The following is a 15,839-nucleotide window of genomic DNA, read 5'->3' on the forward strand; positions in this document are numbered from 1 at the left end:
TTTTAAGATTTAAAAATAAAACTAAGGTCCAGTTTTTTAAACCGAGATAAAATTTTATCCTATTTCAATATATATATATATATATATATACTGGCAATGATAATTTTATTCTCACGGAAAAAAGAAAATTCAAAAAATTACAGTATATAATACAACGTAGCGCTTCGTGATGAAAATTGAAGGAATTACAGTTTGTAATTATTACAGATGTTATAAGAATTACATTGTAGAATGTAATATTTACATTGAAAGCTCTAAAAATCAACACTCAAAGTTTGAATTTAGAAAAATTTTATTTCGAACTGTAATTTTTCTAGTTTTGATTACGACGGGACTGATAATACATTTTACACTGTAATTATTCCTGGTTTCTTTTTTTCCGTGTTGGATCAAATTTTATCTCGGATTGAAAACCTGGCCCTTAATCCAGGATAAAAGTATTATTATTATTGCTAGTCTATTTATAATATGAAATATATAGATATATTTCATCATTGAATAAAACTATCCTGGAGTGAAAAACTGGCCCTAAAATTTTTTTTTTAAAATAAACTTATTAATAAAATAAAAGTAAATAAATTGGACATCTACGTCTGTAAATATTATAATAAAATTAATAAATATATATCTATAGTATAATTTAAAATAAAAAGCGTTGAATAAAATGTCAACTATTAAATATTTCAAACCGGTTTGAATTTTATTTATTAAGTTCAACGGCGATTAATTATTTTCTATTCACCCTTGTTTTTTTTTTTTTTTTTTAAACCCTGGAAATATACTTTTTTACTCACTAATACTGAGACTCGGCATACTGAAGATAAATCACAAGTCTTCTGGGCAACATTATGTGTGAGATAATTTCTCCAGTGGTAAAAAATTTAATGCACTTTTACATCTACGTCGATGGAACTTGTATCACTTTTATCCGATCTGACAGAAACACACAGAAAAAAATAAGTATGATAGGTTCGATGTGCTTAAAGAGTAGTGACCACAGGAATGATTCGTCTCAACAATGTAACCATTACTTTTACGAGTTTAAAAAATATTCTCAACAAATTCAAAGACATGCTAAGTTAAATTACTCCATTCCTCCTCTGTTATTACAAACGATGATAATTTTATTATTTTAAATTAAAATACCAGACACTTTACTCGACTCATTGCTTACTCTCATGTATTTAGAGGTCATTTAGATCTAGATACTACGACTTTGATTTATAGTCGGTAATGCCTTGATGATAAATATTTATTAGATAAATAAATGAGAATAATTATTTTAAAAATAATTTATTTTATAGTTTTAAATGAAAGCATTTTTTTCGACTAATATATTGTTAATAAAATTGTATTACATATTATTATTTACAGCGGCCAAATATAATTAGCGATAAAAGATAAAGCTATAAAAACGAATTTCAGATAATTAGTCTGCAGTTGATAAAATATAAGTATACAATTTTATTTAATTAACATTATTGCAGTTTTTATAAAAAAATACCCCAGTTATTTACGGCACATATGTAATAATAACAATAATAATAATGGATATTATTACTATTATCATCACTATTAAAATATAATCATTATAATTATTGTAAAGTCTTACTAGTAAAATTAATAATTAATTAATTAATATGTATATATAATTATAATTTTAAAAAATGGAATCCCTTCGCCGTATTATTTGTTCAAATGGGCTTAATATAAACAAATCAATACGAAATACTATTTAAAATAATTATAATTAATAATAATAATCCATTCATAACGTTTTATCCACCCACTTATGATCTATACTAAATAAAATTGTCGTACAATTTTTTTAAGTACTTTAAATTTATAAAAATAAAATGTAATAGTTAAGGCTTTTTTTTCATTTTCAATATTACGATATTTTTATCATAAGAGCCTTTAAGTAAGATATCAGTTCTTACGATTGATAAAAAATTTATTTCGCCTTTCATTTATATAGCTACTTTAATACCTCACTTTAAATTTCAATAATTATTATATGTAATAATTAGCAAGTAAGTTTAGCTGCTTTCAGGCACTATTTGTTTGTAGTGAAAAGGCCCGCGAGAGTACCCGCTGGGTTTTTTTGGAAGCTGAGGAGTTGGGATTTCCTCTTGGAGAGGTTTGTAGACCAGCCCGCAATTTTTGTTGTCCACGAGACCCTGGCGCAGAATCATGGGCGGTCTGATAACAGGTCCACGGCCTCTGCGATTGGCCATGTATCGCGCGAACTGGATTATTATCAGAAGAACACCTAGTGTTACAAGACCAATAGTCAGGACTGACCACATCGCAGTGCTGTACCAGGTGCGGTAACCACTAGACACTTGATCGTTTGAGTAATCGTCGTACTCGATATTTTTATCCAATTCCAACCAAACGTCCTCGACAGGATTATTTTTATGACCGGGGAAAGTCTGAAATTAATAAATAATTTTAGCTCATATTTTATTAATCCAATTAAAAACTTGGTGAAGTGAAATTCTACGGTGGCACATTCAGTGCACTGATAGAAGGATTTATTTGTATTAAAAAATATTTGTTAATAGTTAACAAATCATTTATTAGAGACCACTTTTTGGTATTAAACAAATATTTCTTAGTATTTAAAATGATTTATTTGTATTTAATAAATCTAATCTAATATTAATTTATTAAATATTAAGAAATCTTTTTAAATACTAAGAAATATTTGTTAAGGACTAAAAAGTGGTCTCTAATAAATGATTTGTTAAATATTAACAAATATTTTTAACTATAAACAAATCCTTCTATCAGTGTGCGTTTATGTCAAATATAAAAAAAAATTGCTAATTTATGTATAAATTATAAAAACTTTTTTTCTTGTTTTTTTATTAATTAAATTCTATTTAATTTTTCTCTTAAATTAGTGTTACTTAATTTTAAATAATTTTTATTGATGTATATTGCCGATAGGCGTATGTTGATAAATAAATAAATAAATAAAACTAGTAATGAGTGAATGAGTAATAATATAAAAATTACCTTGATGAATTTCATATCACCGAGATCAGATTTTGAAATTTCAGCAGCAGCTTCGTCGGTCGGTTCATCGTCGCGGGTTGGAGGTTTCTGTGGGACTGGTCGCAGAATTGGTCTATCTAATTCATCCTCACAGACCAATTTCGCGAGATCTGACCAGCTGGTGACACTTTCACCCGAAGGCTCATGTTGCTCTGTTTCGCTGGCGACAAGGTTGCTGATGTACCTTACGGTTTCCGTGGGAATAACACCGTGGGACTTCAGCCACTGAATAGCGCCGTCAAACTCGGCATCGCAGTTCAATGGGTTCTGTGATATATCCAGGCCTGACAATTTTGGTGTCGCTTTCAATTCTTCTACTGTAATACGCTCCAATTCGTTTCCACGTACTGACAAAAATCTGTAAATTATTCATTTTTTAGTAAAATTAATAAAAAAATAAAGGTAAATATTTACAAGTCGGGTCAACCATTTTAATTTTCATTTTTTTGAACGAAATTTTTGTTTGATTTTATTGACATATTTGTTTTTTAAAATGCATAAAAAAATGAACAATTAAAAAAAAAAGTTGATTATTAAAATTTTAACAAATTTTATGTTTTCAAAAAAATTTGTAAATTTTTTAGAAAATTGTGGTATTGAATTTTTTTTTTTAATTGTTCATTTTTTTATGTATTTAAAAAAAAAAAAATATGTCAAAAACATCAGAGATAAAATAAAAATTTTATCCAAAAACATGAGAGCCAAAATTTTTTCCAACTTTTGAAGGCAAAAAAGCTATCGAAATCTTTATTTTTTTTTTTTTTTCACGACATTTTTTATAATAAAATGCACCGTAAAAACAAGCAGAATCAAGAAAAATTTGACAATGTTAATTTTTCTTGTAAATAATTACCAAAATAAAAAAATAAATGTTTTATTCGTTAAAAGTTAAATATAAAAATTATTAAAAAAAAAAAAAAAACTAATCATAATAATGTACCGTAAACTTACCGAAGTGATTTAAAGTGTTGACGAGCTTCAGTCCAAACCCGTTTCAACATGCATCTGCTAACATCAAGCCGTGTAAGTTCTGGCGCCTGTAAGAAAGGCGTAACCTGAAGAGTCATTAGCGGATTTCCGGCGAGATTTAATTTCGTCATAGAGACTGCGCCGCGAAGCATGTCACTCGGTATGAATGCAATCATATTGTCCGAGAGATCTAGCTCTCGCAAAGAAGACAACGGCGATAACAGATCCTTGGGCAGTCCAGCGAGTTTGTTTCCCGCGAGATTTAGGTTCGCGATAGCCGGCATAGCGTTGAAAGTCCCGCTCTTGAGCTCAACGAGTCCACAATTGGCGCATTCAAACCGGTAGACACTGTAAGTGTTATACTCAAGTCCGTTTATCTTAAAGACCGGCAGATATCCAAGATCCGGATTGTCGCTCATCAACAGGACCTCTAATCTTGGGCTATTTCTGAGGTGGTGCTCCGTGAAGGAAGTAAGCTTGTTGTTGCTGATGTCCAAGTGCTCGAGTTGGTCCAGCTCTGAAAAGGCATGCTGGTGGATTCTCTTGAGTTCATTGCCCGAAATAATCAGCTGTTCGAGAGACGAGACGTTGCCCAGGTCACCCTTGGCGATTACCTTGATGCGGTTGTTCGACACGTCGAGAATGTCCAGCGACGTCGCCTTTACAGAAGTCAAAGAGGTCAAGAAGTTGTCGTTGAGTTTCAAACTCTGCAGGTCTGTTCCATCAAAGACGTCGGAAGGCAAATCAGTTAGAAGGTTTCCGCTCAAGTCCAATTCTACCAATGAACTCAGAGGCTTGAAAATCGCTCTGTCGATATCGCTCAGGCGGTTTTGCTTGAGGTTCAAGTACGCCAGGGTTGGCATCTTCGAGAACGCGGACTTCGGTAGATGCGGCATTGAGTTCCAAGAAAAGTCGAACTCAGTTACACTCGGGGCATTTAGTAAGTAATCTTTGGTGACGGACCAGTCACGCCAGAAGGGATTGCCCGAGATGGTGAGCAAGTTAAGCTGTGTGTTGTTTTCAAAGGTGTCGGGATGAATGTCAATGATACCGTTCCGGCTTAAATTAACAGCGAATAGGTAGGTAATGCCGTCGAAGGCTGTACGATCAATATGAGACACGCGGGTATCAACAATGGTAATTGTTTCTATGTGTTCTAAATCACGATCACGTAGAGCGTGTGGGCCGAGTCTGATCTCACCGGCATTCTCTATCAATAAGTGGGCGATGCCTGGACCAAAGGACTGGTTGTCTATCAGTCTACTACATCTAAAAACATAAATATAAATGTTATTTACATATAAATTATTAATATAATAATAATAACAGGAATGTAATCTTTATCTAATGATCTATTACAGTATAATGAGCGAGTGAATGACGCAATGGTTTAGCATTTACCTTGCTGTTGTTGCAGCTGCATATTGGCCAGCACACCTACAGTAGTCGGGACAGTTGGTCATTATGTCTTCTTCATCTTCCACGTCGTCATCGTCGTCGTCTCTGTAATCGTCGTCGTCACCATCATCGTTGTCTTCATCGTCGGCGTCGTCATCATCATCATCGTCGTCGTCGTCATCATCATCATCATCGTCATCGTCGTCGTCAAGATCATCGTTGTAGGTTACGTCGCTTTCGGCTTCGATGAGTTCTTTCATCGCGCGGCTCTGGGTTGTTCCTAAGGACGACTTTTCTAGTGGTGGTATCACATGAGATTTGGTTCGCGGTTTTGTGGTGTCTTTCAGTAGTTTTATGTCTTCTTTTATTTTCTGAAAATATATAATTACAAAAAAAAATGTTTTAATAATAAACAGTAATCTTACAGTCATTATGTGACTGTCATGACTTGTGAACTACACTGATAGAAGGATTTATTTGTATTAAAAAATCTTTGTTAATAGTTAACAAATCATTTATTAGAGACCACTTTTTAGTATTAAACAAATATTTCTTAGTATTTAAAATGATTTTTTTGTATTTAATAAATCTGATATTCATTTATTAAATATTAATAAATCTTTTTAAATACTAAAAAATATTTGTTAAAGACTAAAAAGCGGTCTCTAATAAATGATTTGTTAAATATTAACAAATATTTTTAACTATAAACAAATCCTTCTATCAGTGTATAAATAAAGAAAATTTTGCTTTATTAAATAATGACTTTTGTTAAATTGCACTGTACTTTTTTAACTATTGACGTTTTTTAAGATATAAGCTCATCCCGATGTTACACTCATCAAGAGCTTTCATTTGAGTACCCACATGAATTTTGATATATTTTTCATATATTCATATATAATATATATATATATATATATATATATATATATATATATATATATATATATATATATATATATATATATATATATATATAAATATATGAAAAATTGATGTGGGTACTCAAATGAAAGGTCTCGATGAGTGTAATGTCGGGGTGAGCTTATAACTTTAAAAATGTCAATAGTTTACAAGATACAAGGTCATTTCTCAATTATTGATTCTTTTAAAGATATAAGCTCACGTCGACATTACACTCACCAAGAGCTTTCATTTGAGTACCCACATGCATTTTGATATATTTTTCATATATACATATATATAATATATATAAATATATGGAAAATTAATGTGGGTACTCAAATGAAAGGTCTCGATGAGTGTAATGTCGACGTGAGCTTATATCTTTAAAAATGTCAATAGTTCACAAGATACAAGGTCATTTCTTAATTATGTATCTAGCGATAGAGAATTTTCGAATGTAGCCTAAATACTTATCATAATAAATTGACTATCGGTGAGAATAATATGAAACCTTGAAAAGGTACAAATTCAAGTCAACATCTTTGCAATATTCTCTTAATAATATAGATCAATAAAATAAAATTACACGTCAATTCTCAGATTTTTAAAAAATTTTTTACATTAAAAAAGAATTGTCTAGACAATTTTGTTATTGTACTTGTGATATACGTATTTATGGTCATAGACTTGTCCTACTTTCAAGTTTTATTTAAAAATTTATATCCTTGAAAGAAAAAAAAAAATAATAGAGTTTTAACTGAATTAATATTATCACCAGTTGATTGGAAGGACATTAAATTTTAAATGAATAAAAAAACCTTAAAGGTAATATAAAAAAAATTTTTTTCTTCATCAGCTTTGTCTCAAAAAATATTAATGAATTTTTACTAAAAATAAAAACTTAATAACTTTAGTAAGATTATTTATACCGCGTATTTATCGTTAAAATGAGTAATACCTTATTTGAGTCACTTTCATCTAACGTATTAATTTCTTGTAACAAAGCGTCTCCGGGATTGATAACGGGCTTTGTCAACTTGACCAAGTCTTCAGCGGGTACCTTCTTATCTCGCTTTAGAATCTCCTGTAGCCGATTATTTTTGAAATTTATAAGTTCCTTTGTATTGTCTTCAGCATCATGAAGTTGATCATGTGACACTTTAATGGGGCGAGTTAAAGAAAAAGAAGATGTTCGCCTGGTAGTGACGTCCGGTTGATTGGCTGTCGTCGGTCGCTCGGTGATCGATACCGTTGGCTCAGGTTTCCCGGGGGTTTTAACTGTCGCCGAGGTGGTCCCCTGCTCTACTTCCGCTGTTATTTCATTTCTAATAGACGTTGGCGATGCACAAATTGTTGTGGCGATCAGCAACACCGACAACGGCAGCAGCAATGCTAGCCTACCGCGCCGCTTCATTTTTCGTTATCTGAAAATAATAAATATTAAATTAAATAAATAAATATAAATTATTTATTCTGTGCTACTTCAACTAGAATTATAACTACAATACAGTGTGTTAACGTCTATATTTATTGTATGTTTTTTTTAAATTTTGTCTGCAAACTAGCGTGATTATGATTATGTTATCAAGTAGAAAAATATAATACTGCATGAAGAATATCATCGTAATATTTTTATTCTCCAACAAAGAGTACCTTTGTTGTATTAGTAGCAATAAATAACAATACAATATATCTATATTTATATTCATATATTTATATGTATATATACTGGGAAGTCAGCGCTTTATCAGTGAGTTATAGCAGTTATCAACTGGATACTACGACATCAAGTAATATTACTTTATCGTTTTATCGAACATACCAATAATGTAACTCAAAATTAAATTGAGTTGCTACTCAGAATAAAAATTACTCTACACTTAAAAAAAAAAAGCTTACTTGGACCTAAAAAAATTTTTAGGAAAACTTTAAATCTTTTAGAGCAAGAAGAAATTTCTTTTAGTCAAAGAAAAATTTTTTTCTCAATAAATTATTTATTTTTATATTATATTATATTCTTAAAGGTGAAGTGAATAGGACGCAATGCTTTTAAGTGTTCCGTAATAACTACTTAAAAGATATGTCAGTTATCGATATCTCCTTTTATTAATTTTTAATACCTTATGATTATAATTTATTATATTTTATTTTATTTAATGGAAGGGATTTTTCTAAGCCGACTTGACAACTTTATTGAGAAGAGAGTCAGATTATTTTAGAAAAGAAAAAAGAAATCTGGCATCGTTTTTGATACTTCAAAGACTTCTTATGGACTTTTAATAATCATAAATTTTATTTATAAAAATAAATGGTTGAAAGTTGGATCAGTTATTTAGATTGAAAAGTCATGAGTGAGAATTTATACTTTTTAGAGAACTCAAAAACAGAATAACTGAATAGTTTTGAAAAAGATTCAAGCATCATTGATTTGTCAAAAAAATATTTTCGAAAATGTATTTTTAAATACTTTCAAGTGGTTTTATAAAAAAAAATAAATCGGAAAAAAACAGAAAATAACGATAAATTTATTCATGTTTATCTTAATTATTATGTCAGCTTTGGGAATTTGAGCATTAAGAATTTAAAAAACATCGGTTGTTTTTAGTTAATGACAGCTGTCATCCATTTACTTTTGCGACTGAATAAGTTTTGTCAACTGAATATGATAATATAAATATTAGAATAGATATAACGCCGATACTGTAAAATGTCCTTTAAATTATGTAAATATTTTAATTGCTGTAAGCATATGGTGTTATCAAACCGACGAATTACAGTTACCGCAATTTCTGTCTATTTAATAATGTATAAAAAGATAATTGATAATTCCAAAGCTCTAAAAATATAAAAAAAAAAAATTATATGAGAAATAGATTAAATTCAAAAAGTTTAAAAGTTATTCTGTGAGTAATATAAAATTTTTCTCTGACTTTTTATCAAAAGTTTTGATTTTAAAATTACTAAAAATTACTAAAAACATTTCTATTAGCAACATATCAGTTCCCATTAAAATTTAATTTATTATCCCTCTTAATAATATTTTGTTATTTATTTATATATAAATAAAAATAATAATGATAATAAATAAATTATTGTCTCGACATATATTTGGGCCCAATAATAAATTATTAGAATGTAAAGAATTTACAGCGTAGGTGATTCTAAAAATCTAATCTGATGAGAGTCAAGTTACAATAGACCCAAAGTCTCTGGACCCCGTATAGAATTCGGGGTCTCATCTCTAATCTCTATGTGTGTATGCTGTATAATATATAATAATAGTACACACTACACCTATAATACTTATACTATTAACTTGGTAGCTCTTAGTATATAATACTCGTGTTTTCTGTTTTCTCCAAGGTGGTCGTCGTGTAAGGTAGAAAAGTAAGGCCCGCGTGGGAAGGGGGGAGGATACCAGTGTAACCCCGAAAGCATTCGCCAGCTGTGTTGGATGCTGTGCTGGGTTTTATTCCTATACTATCCTCTGGCTGGTAGTTTATACGCCAGAGTCGATACAAGTATCCGAATAAAAATCTCGAGACAGCAGGCTTGGTTTATACTTTAACTATACGTATGGAGAGATGTTATATGTTACATGTTATGTAGACGGTACGCGGATGCTGCGGAGAATAAGAATCTGAGAAAGATGAAATGAGAATAAGATGTGTTGGTAGTAAAAGAAGGGGAAATCGCGCTCTGCTCCAGAGTTTGGAGCTGTCTTTGTTCAGGTACCAGAACCGACTACCCTCCAAGTATATATATGTATTTGTATTTACCTATACCTGTCTACTATATATATATATATATATATATATATATATATATATATATATATATATATATATATATATCTATATATATATAAATAATACCGGTACCTCTTCTCCGACTCAGAATCTTTGACTACTCTCATACTTATACTTAGTCCAAGATTTTTATTTAGCTCGGGATGCATTTTCCTGCCGACACGAAAGGGCCACGCAGGTGTTCGAAGATAATGCTATGTTTCCTTTCCGCTGTCTGAACTGGCTTTACTTTGACTTTGACTTTATACTTTAGCTCAACTCAATACATAACAACTTTAACTGGGACTGCGGCATTCTATTATACCGTACAAGAAAAAAAAGCAGAATAAGATATTTTTTTACGGACGTAATCGTTTTTTATGTCTACTTTCAATCAGTTCTTATTTCTCGAAATCTGAATTTACGCTTAGTTGTCGATCGACACGCTACAAATCTTGGGTTTTTCTCATGTTTACCGCACGGGTATATAATAATGATAATGGTTTTATTATATTGTATTTTGTATTGGCTTTACTATTATTGCTTGCTTGGAATTTGATGGTAAACCTTTGAATTAAATTTAAATTATTGGATAGCAATAAATGTCAGTGATAGGCTTTTTCTATTTAATCAAGGGTTGAATTGTTTGTCGTGACCAAAACTTTAGTGCTGATGGAAAAATAAAAATTTCAACACTTGAATTTGTTTCTTTTTTTCTCTGTAAAAAATCTGAATAAAAAGTCCAAAATTTTAAACATTATAAATTTATTTATTTCACTAATATTTGATTGAACTTAAAGAAAAAATAATTTTATAATAATCCTAAGATAAAATGTTCTTTCTAATGTATATATATATATATACATTTTTTTTTGAGAAACCAACGTTTCTAAACTGAAATAATTTCCGTTAAAAATACAGTTACTCTGAATTTTTTCTAAATTTTTCGGTATTTTCGCTCGTGTTGTTTCCTAGAATCGACTAGACGGAGAAAATAAATAATAAAATATATTTAGGTTCCTTAACTTTCTACTACCTTCGAATCGTTGGGTCTAAATTGTTTATTTAGAATTCTTACAGTTATTCTAAAATTTTCCTACCTTTAAACTTCAAATTTTAGTAATTTATTAATATAAGAATATAATAATTACTTAAGATAAGTATACTTATCAGTATTTAATTAATATTTACTATCTAATAAAAAATTGGGGTCTCTTTAAAAATCGAACTTTATCTTTACCAATAATAATAATAATAATAATAATAATAATAATAATAATAATAATAATAATAACCAAAGGTAAAAACTCAAACATTTATCAAAAAGAGGACACCGATATCCGTCCGTAAAGTCACTAAAGAAACAGTCTTAGTTTAAGGTAAAAAAACGCAACTCAATCTAAATTTACTTACATAACAATTTTTTTTTTGCAATGATATAAGAGCGTTGCAAGTGTTTTTCGACACAAAGTTCTTATCCGGCAAAATATTAATAAATATACCGAGTTTTCAATAACTGCGCCAATAACTCACTCCTTGATAATGACACATATGTTAATAAATAAAATTTTCGGAATTAATAGGTGAATTTTCAGTGATAAAAAATGTGTATATAAATGGCAGTAAACACAATCGAGAATTTAGAGTCGCTTATACATCCTTATCAGAAAGATAACGATATGGCGTCAGTTTATCAGTATATTTGTCAGAATTCGCGATAAATATCGTCAAGGTATCCATCTATTTGTTTAGTCTCGGTCTATAATAAACTGATGCTCTTGCACACTTTTATTTTTTACATACTTCATTCTTCATTCTTTATGCTTATTACAACATACATAAATATGTAGTATGCAAGGTATATCCTATCCTATCCTATATAATACTACATGCTGCATACTTTCCTGTCGGTGGACATTAGACAACGCTGGCTGTGTCTATTATACGATACAGAGATACCATGTACTGTTAAGTTTATGTATTCCGTGTTTTCTCTATTCAGATGAGAGTAATGGACTTAATACACATCTATTACTATCTATATAATATAATAAGAGATTGGATATAGACTCGAGACTATATAGACTCTCTGTTTAAAAATTTTAATTCCATGAGTCATCGACCTGAAAAATAATCCGATAACGTTCTCGATTCAACTTTATTCATTAAATTCCTCTCTATTACATTTAGCAATTTAATAATAAAAAATATACTATGTATTTATATATTTTTATTCAGCTCCATTCCGCGAATTAATCAAGTCAATTTGTCAATAAAATGATTTAATTTTATTTAATAGCTTAGCTGTGTTTTCCGATAAATTCGGTTAATGCAATGTTTATTCTATTTTATTCAAGCCTCGGAGCAACCCAGTAAATTAGAGATAATAAAATAATAAATTGCTGTCAATTGACAATATCTTATGATTTTTTTTTATTACTAAATATACTCAAACATTTATTCACTGACGATGATAGTTAATATTAAATTTAATGACGTTAATTATTATGTATTTAAGAAAATTAATTTATTATTAGTTACAAGCATTGTAAATTACAAGTACAAAAAATAAATGGATCGTTAAAAAATTATCCTATCAGATAATTATTATTCATGACTGCTAATTATTGACTCAGCGGATTCATACGCAGTTAAATAAAAATTCCCGGTTTATTATTAATTATCAATTTTTTAACCTCTTTAGCTTGCATCGACTTTGCCAGAAAGATAACGATAAAAATAGCGGACGCATTTATTGGTTTATTTTTATTTGAAAATAATTATTTAAATAATGAACAAAGGCGACAAATATTTGAATGAACTCATCGTATCGCGTAAAGAAGTCACGTCTCTCCTTGAATGTGCAATTCATAACGCGTCGAGGAGTGTCGCCACGTCGCGAATTAACGAGTCAATGTGATCATTCTGAAAATCCGCAGTATTTTAAATATTAAACGTATAGAGTAAATAACACCGGTGTGAACAAAAAGTACAAGTACGAGGAACTTATTACGATTGCTGTAATTTATAATTTTTTTAATAATAATGGAGAATAAATTAACATGTTTTTGCGTACATTTAAAAAATACCTCCAAGGTTGTTAATTCAAATATTTTTTTTTTAATTTTATTTTAAATGTTTATTGCTTTTAAAAGGGTTATTACCTTCAATTATTTATGTACTTGTTATACGGTCAATACACTTTTAAAACACGATACGTCAGAGCAGTAATTTATTTAAACAATTACGTAGACTTTAAAGTTGCGAAAATTTTAATGCTTAAAAAATTAGTTTAGTGGTTATTAAATAAAAAAATTTATAAAATTACTTCATACATATTTGTATCATAATTGCAATAAAAAATAAAATAAAAATTCTTTTTAATTATAAAATTATTTAACAAAAATTTTTCTACTGTGCTTCAATAAATATACGAAATATTTTTAACTTAATAATTCTTAAAATAATTAAAAAGTTTCCAAATTTTTATGAATAGATAAATATTATGTTCAAGAAAATTATTATACTTATCTCGCGCCTAAATTTACAGTTAAAAAAAAAAATAAATTAAAAATAAACAATCCTCACTTGAATCTAATGACAATTGCGCAATTATAATCAAATAACTTAGCGCTCGAGTGGAGTAAGCAGATAAAATAGTCTAGATATAGGGCTTATTGTATTTGTTATTGGATTTGTTTCGTTTATATATGAGTATTCTATTTCTATAAAATAGAAATGGAGATGGAGATGTACAGTCTACATGTAACCCACGTACCTCTACAATATTAAGTACAAACTATTGTAAGCACACCTGCATCATGCGAGCTGTGTTTTAACTCCAACTCACATTGTACCAGCTCACATACATATACACAGTAAATAAATATATGCACATACTTATATTCATTATCATTATATGTATTAAATGCTAACAAGCTGACGCGTTATGGACCAAAAATACCTATAATAAATAAATATTAATATGTAATTTATACTAAATAAACAGTATGTAAATTATAACTAATAGTAAGTCGTAATTTTGTTCAATACCGTCTATTTATTTCTTTATTCGAATACTTTATTGAGTATCGACGACCACCATTTAGGTTTTTCTGATCATAAATGCCTTCGCAGTATTTTTCTATTCTTTAATATCATTTCTTCCTTCATTATCATAATCGTATTTATTTAATTTTTAGTTTCTGTTTTTTGTTCACCTTGTTGTATTTGGTACCATATTAAAATAAATTGAAAATAAACTCCAAAGTATGTAATTTTACTGATGTATTTACAAACATTTAATTTAAATATTAAATAAAAATTAATAAAAATTGTTTGCTTAAACTTATTAGTTTTGGATCCAAGTTAACCAGCTGTATAACTTTTATTTTTTTTCACCGACTTTTCAGTCCCAGGATTAATATTTACATATGTTTTTTTAGTTCTGCTTTTTTATAAGATTATGATTATGAGGACTGAGGGATTAATTATGATTAATCGAACGAGACTTTTATGGTAACAAAGAATTCATGGTAACGTTTGAGATGAATATACGTTTTATACATCTAACATCTGTATACCTATACGGAGATAAACCAAGGTGAGGTGAGGTAAGGTAAGGTAAGGTAAGGTAAGGGTAAAAGGTGACCAGGAAAGGGGGCCATTGTTTATTGTCGTCAAAATAAATCATCTTATGAGATACCCTACAAAATAAACAGTAAATAATGTTAGTAGAAAAGTGTATCAAGAGTTAGATTGAGATGTTCAGAGTATGTTAAATAAATATTTATATTAGTTTAGTCGTAAAAATTAAAATAGCGACACCGACGCCATTGCTACCAGGTAACAAAATTCATCAAATCGGAAAGTTACACTGTACAGGTTCTTTGTGAAGATGTAATCAACAATTGATTGGTATGTTTTGTACTCACTTGTGGTGATCAGGTGTTAGTATCCCAAAATAACTTGTTATTTGTAATGAGTTTTCACAACGCTGGGATTTAAATTTTAAATAACTTAAAGGCAAACACGGAAAACACTGCAAATAGTGATGAGGTATTTATTAGTTTGGTCTTAACAGTCGCACACCGATTTTCGTACTGAGAACTCGACTGAGAATGGGAACTCGCGTTCGAGTGACGTTATCGTAGACTCTTGTCGTTTGCTACCAGAAGAGCGCACCAACGGCTGGCTGAAATTTAAGAACGAAGAGCCAGTGAGTGGGGACAGGTGGGGCTCAAGTATACACACTAGTTGAGATCACGTTTTTATTTTACTGTTTTATGTTTCACTTACTCTTTATTTTGTATTGTGTATTCGTTTCATCATCGCATGTTTTTTGTATTTATAGTTGTGAATACATTGACTTATATTTTTATGTTAACATTCATTTTTATTGCAGGTTGGTGTTGATAATTCACAAGGTGAATCAGAAAAGTTGCTGTTGTAGAAGTTATTTAAATTATCGGGCCTTATGGCGGAGCTGGAAGGAAAAAGGCCGCCGTCTCACTAGACAATTTGACTTTTAAACTTTTGTATTGAAAATATTTCCAGAATTTAAGTTTTTTATACTTACTCTATTTATATTTTGTTTAATTTAATGGAATTATATTAAAAACTCTAATACTAGTTTTTAGAAATTTTTTATGAAAATAAAGTTAGCCGACATCTAAAAATTTTTATGATTTTTTTTATTAAAAAATTATTATA

General features: G+C 29.4%; 1 protein-coding gene across 1 annotated transcript; it reads right to left on the bottom strand.

Moving 5' to 3' along the window:
* Positions 1 to 767: 767 nt before the first annotated feature.
* LOC123274974 (probable inactive leucine-rich repeat receptor kinase XIAO) lies at positions 768 to 15,229 on the bottom strand. The gene is made up of 6 exons (XM_044742809.1): positions 15,062 to 15,229; positions 7,298 to 7,763; positions 5,434 to 5,801; positions 4,015 to 5,301; positions 3,025 to 3,421; positions 768 to 2,435 (listed from the first exon to the last, which is right to left on the bottom strand). The coding sequence occupies exons 2-6, from the start codon at positions 7,751 to 7,753 to the stop codon at positions 2,040 to 2,042; spliced, it is 2,904 nt and encodes a 967-aa protein (XP_044598744.1). The 5' UTR covers positions 7,754 to 7,763; positions 15,062 to 15,229; the 3' UTR covers positions 768 to 2,039.
* Between the last annotated feature and the right edge of the window lie 610 nt (positions 15,230 to 15,839).

This window comes from Cotesia glomerata, linkage group LG1 (genome assembly GCF_020080835.1).
Source record: "Cotesia glomerata isolate CgM1 linkage group LG1, MPM_Cglom_v2.3, whole genome shotgun sequence".
Lineage (NCBI taxonomy): Eukaryota > Metazoa > Arthropoda > Insecta > Hymenoptera > Braconidae > Cotesia > Cotesia glomerata.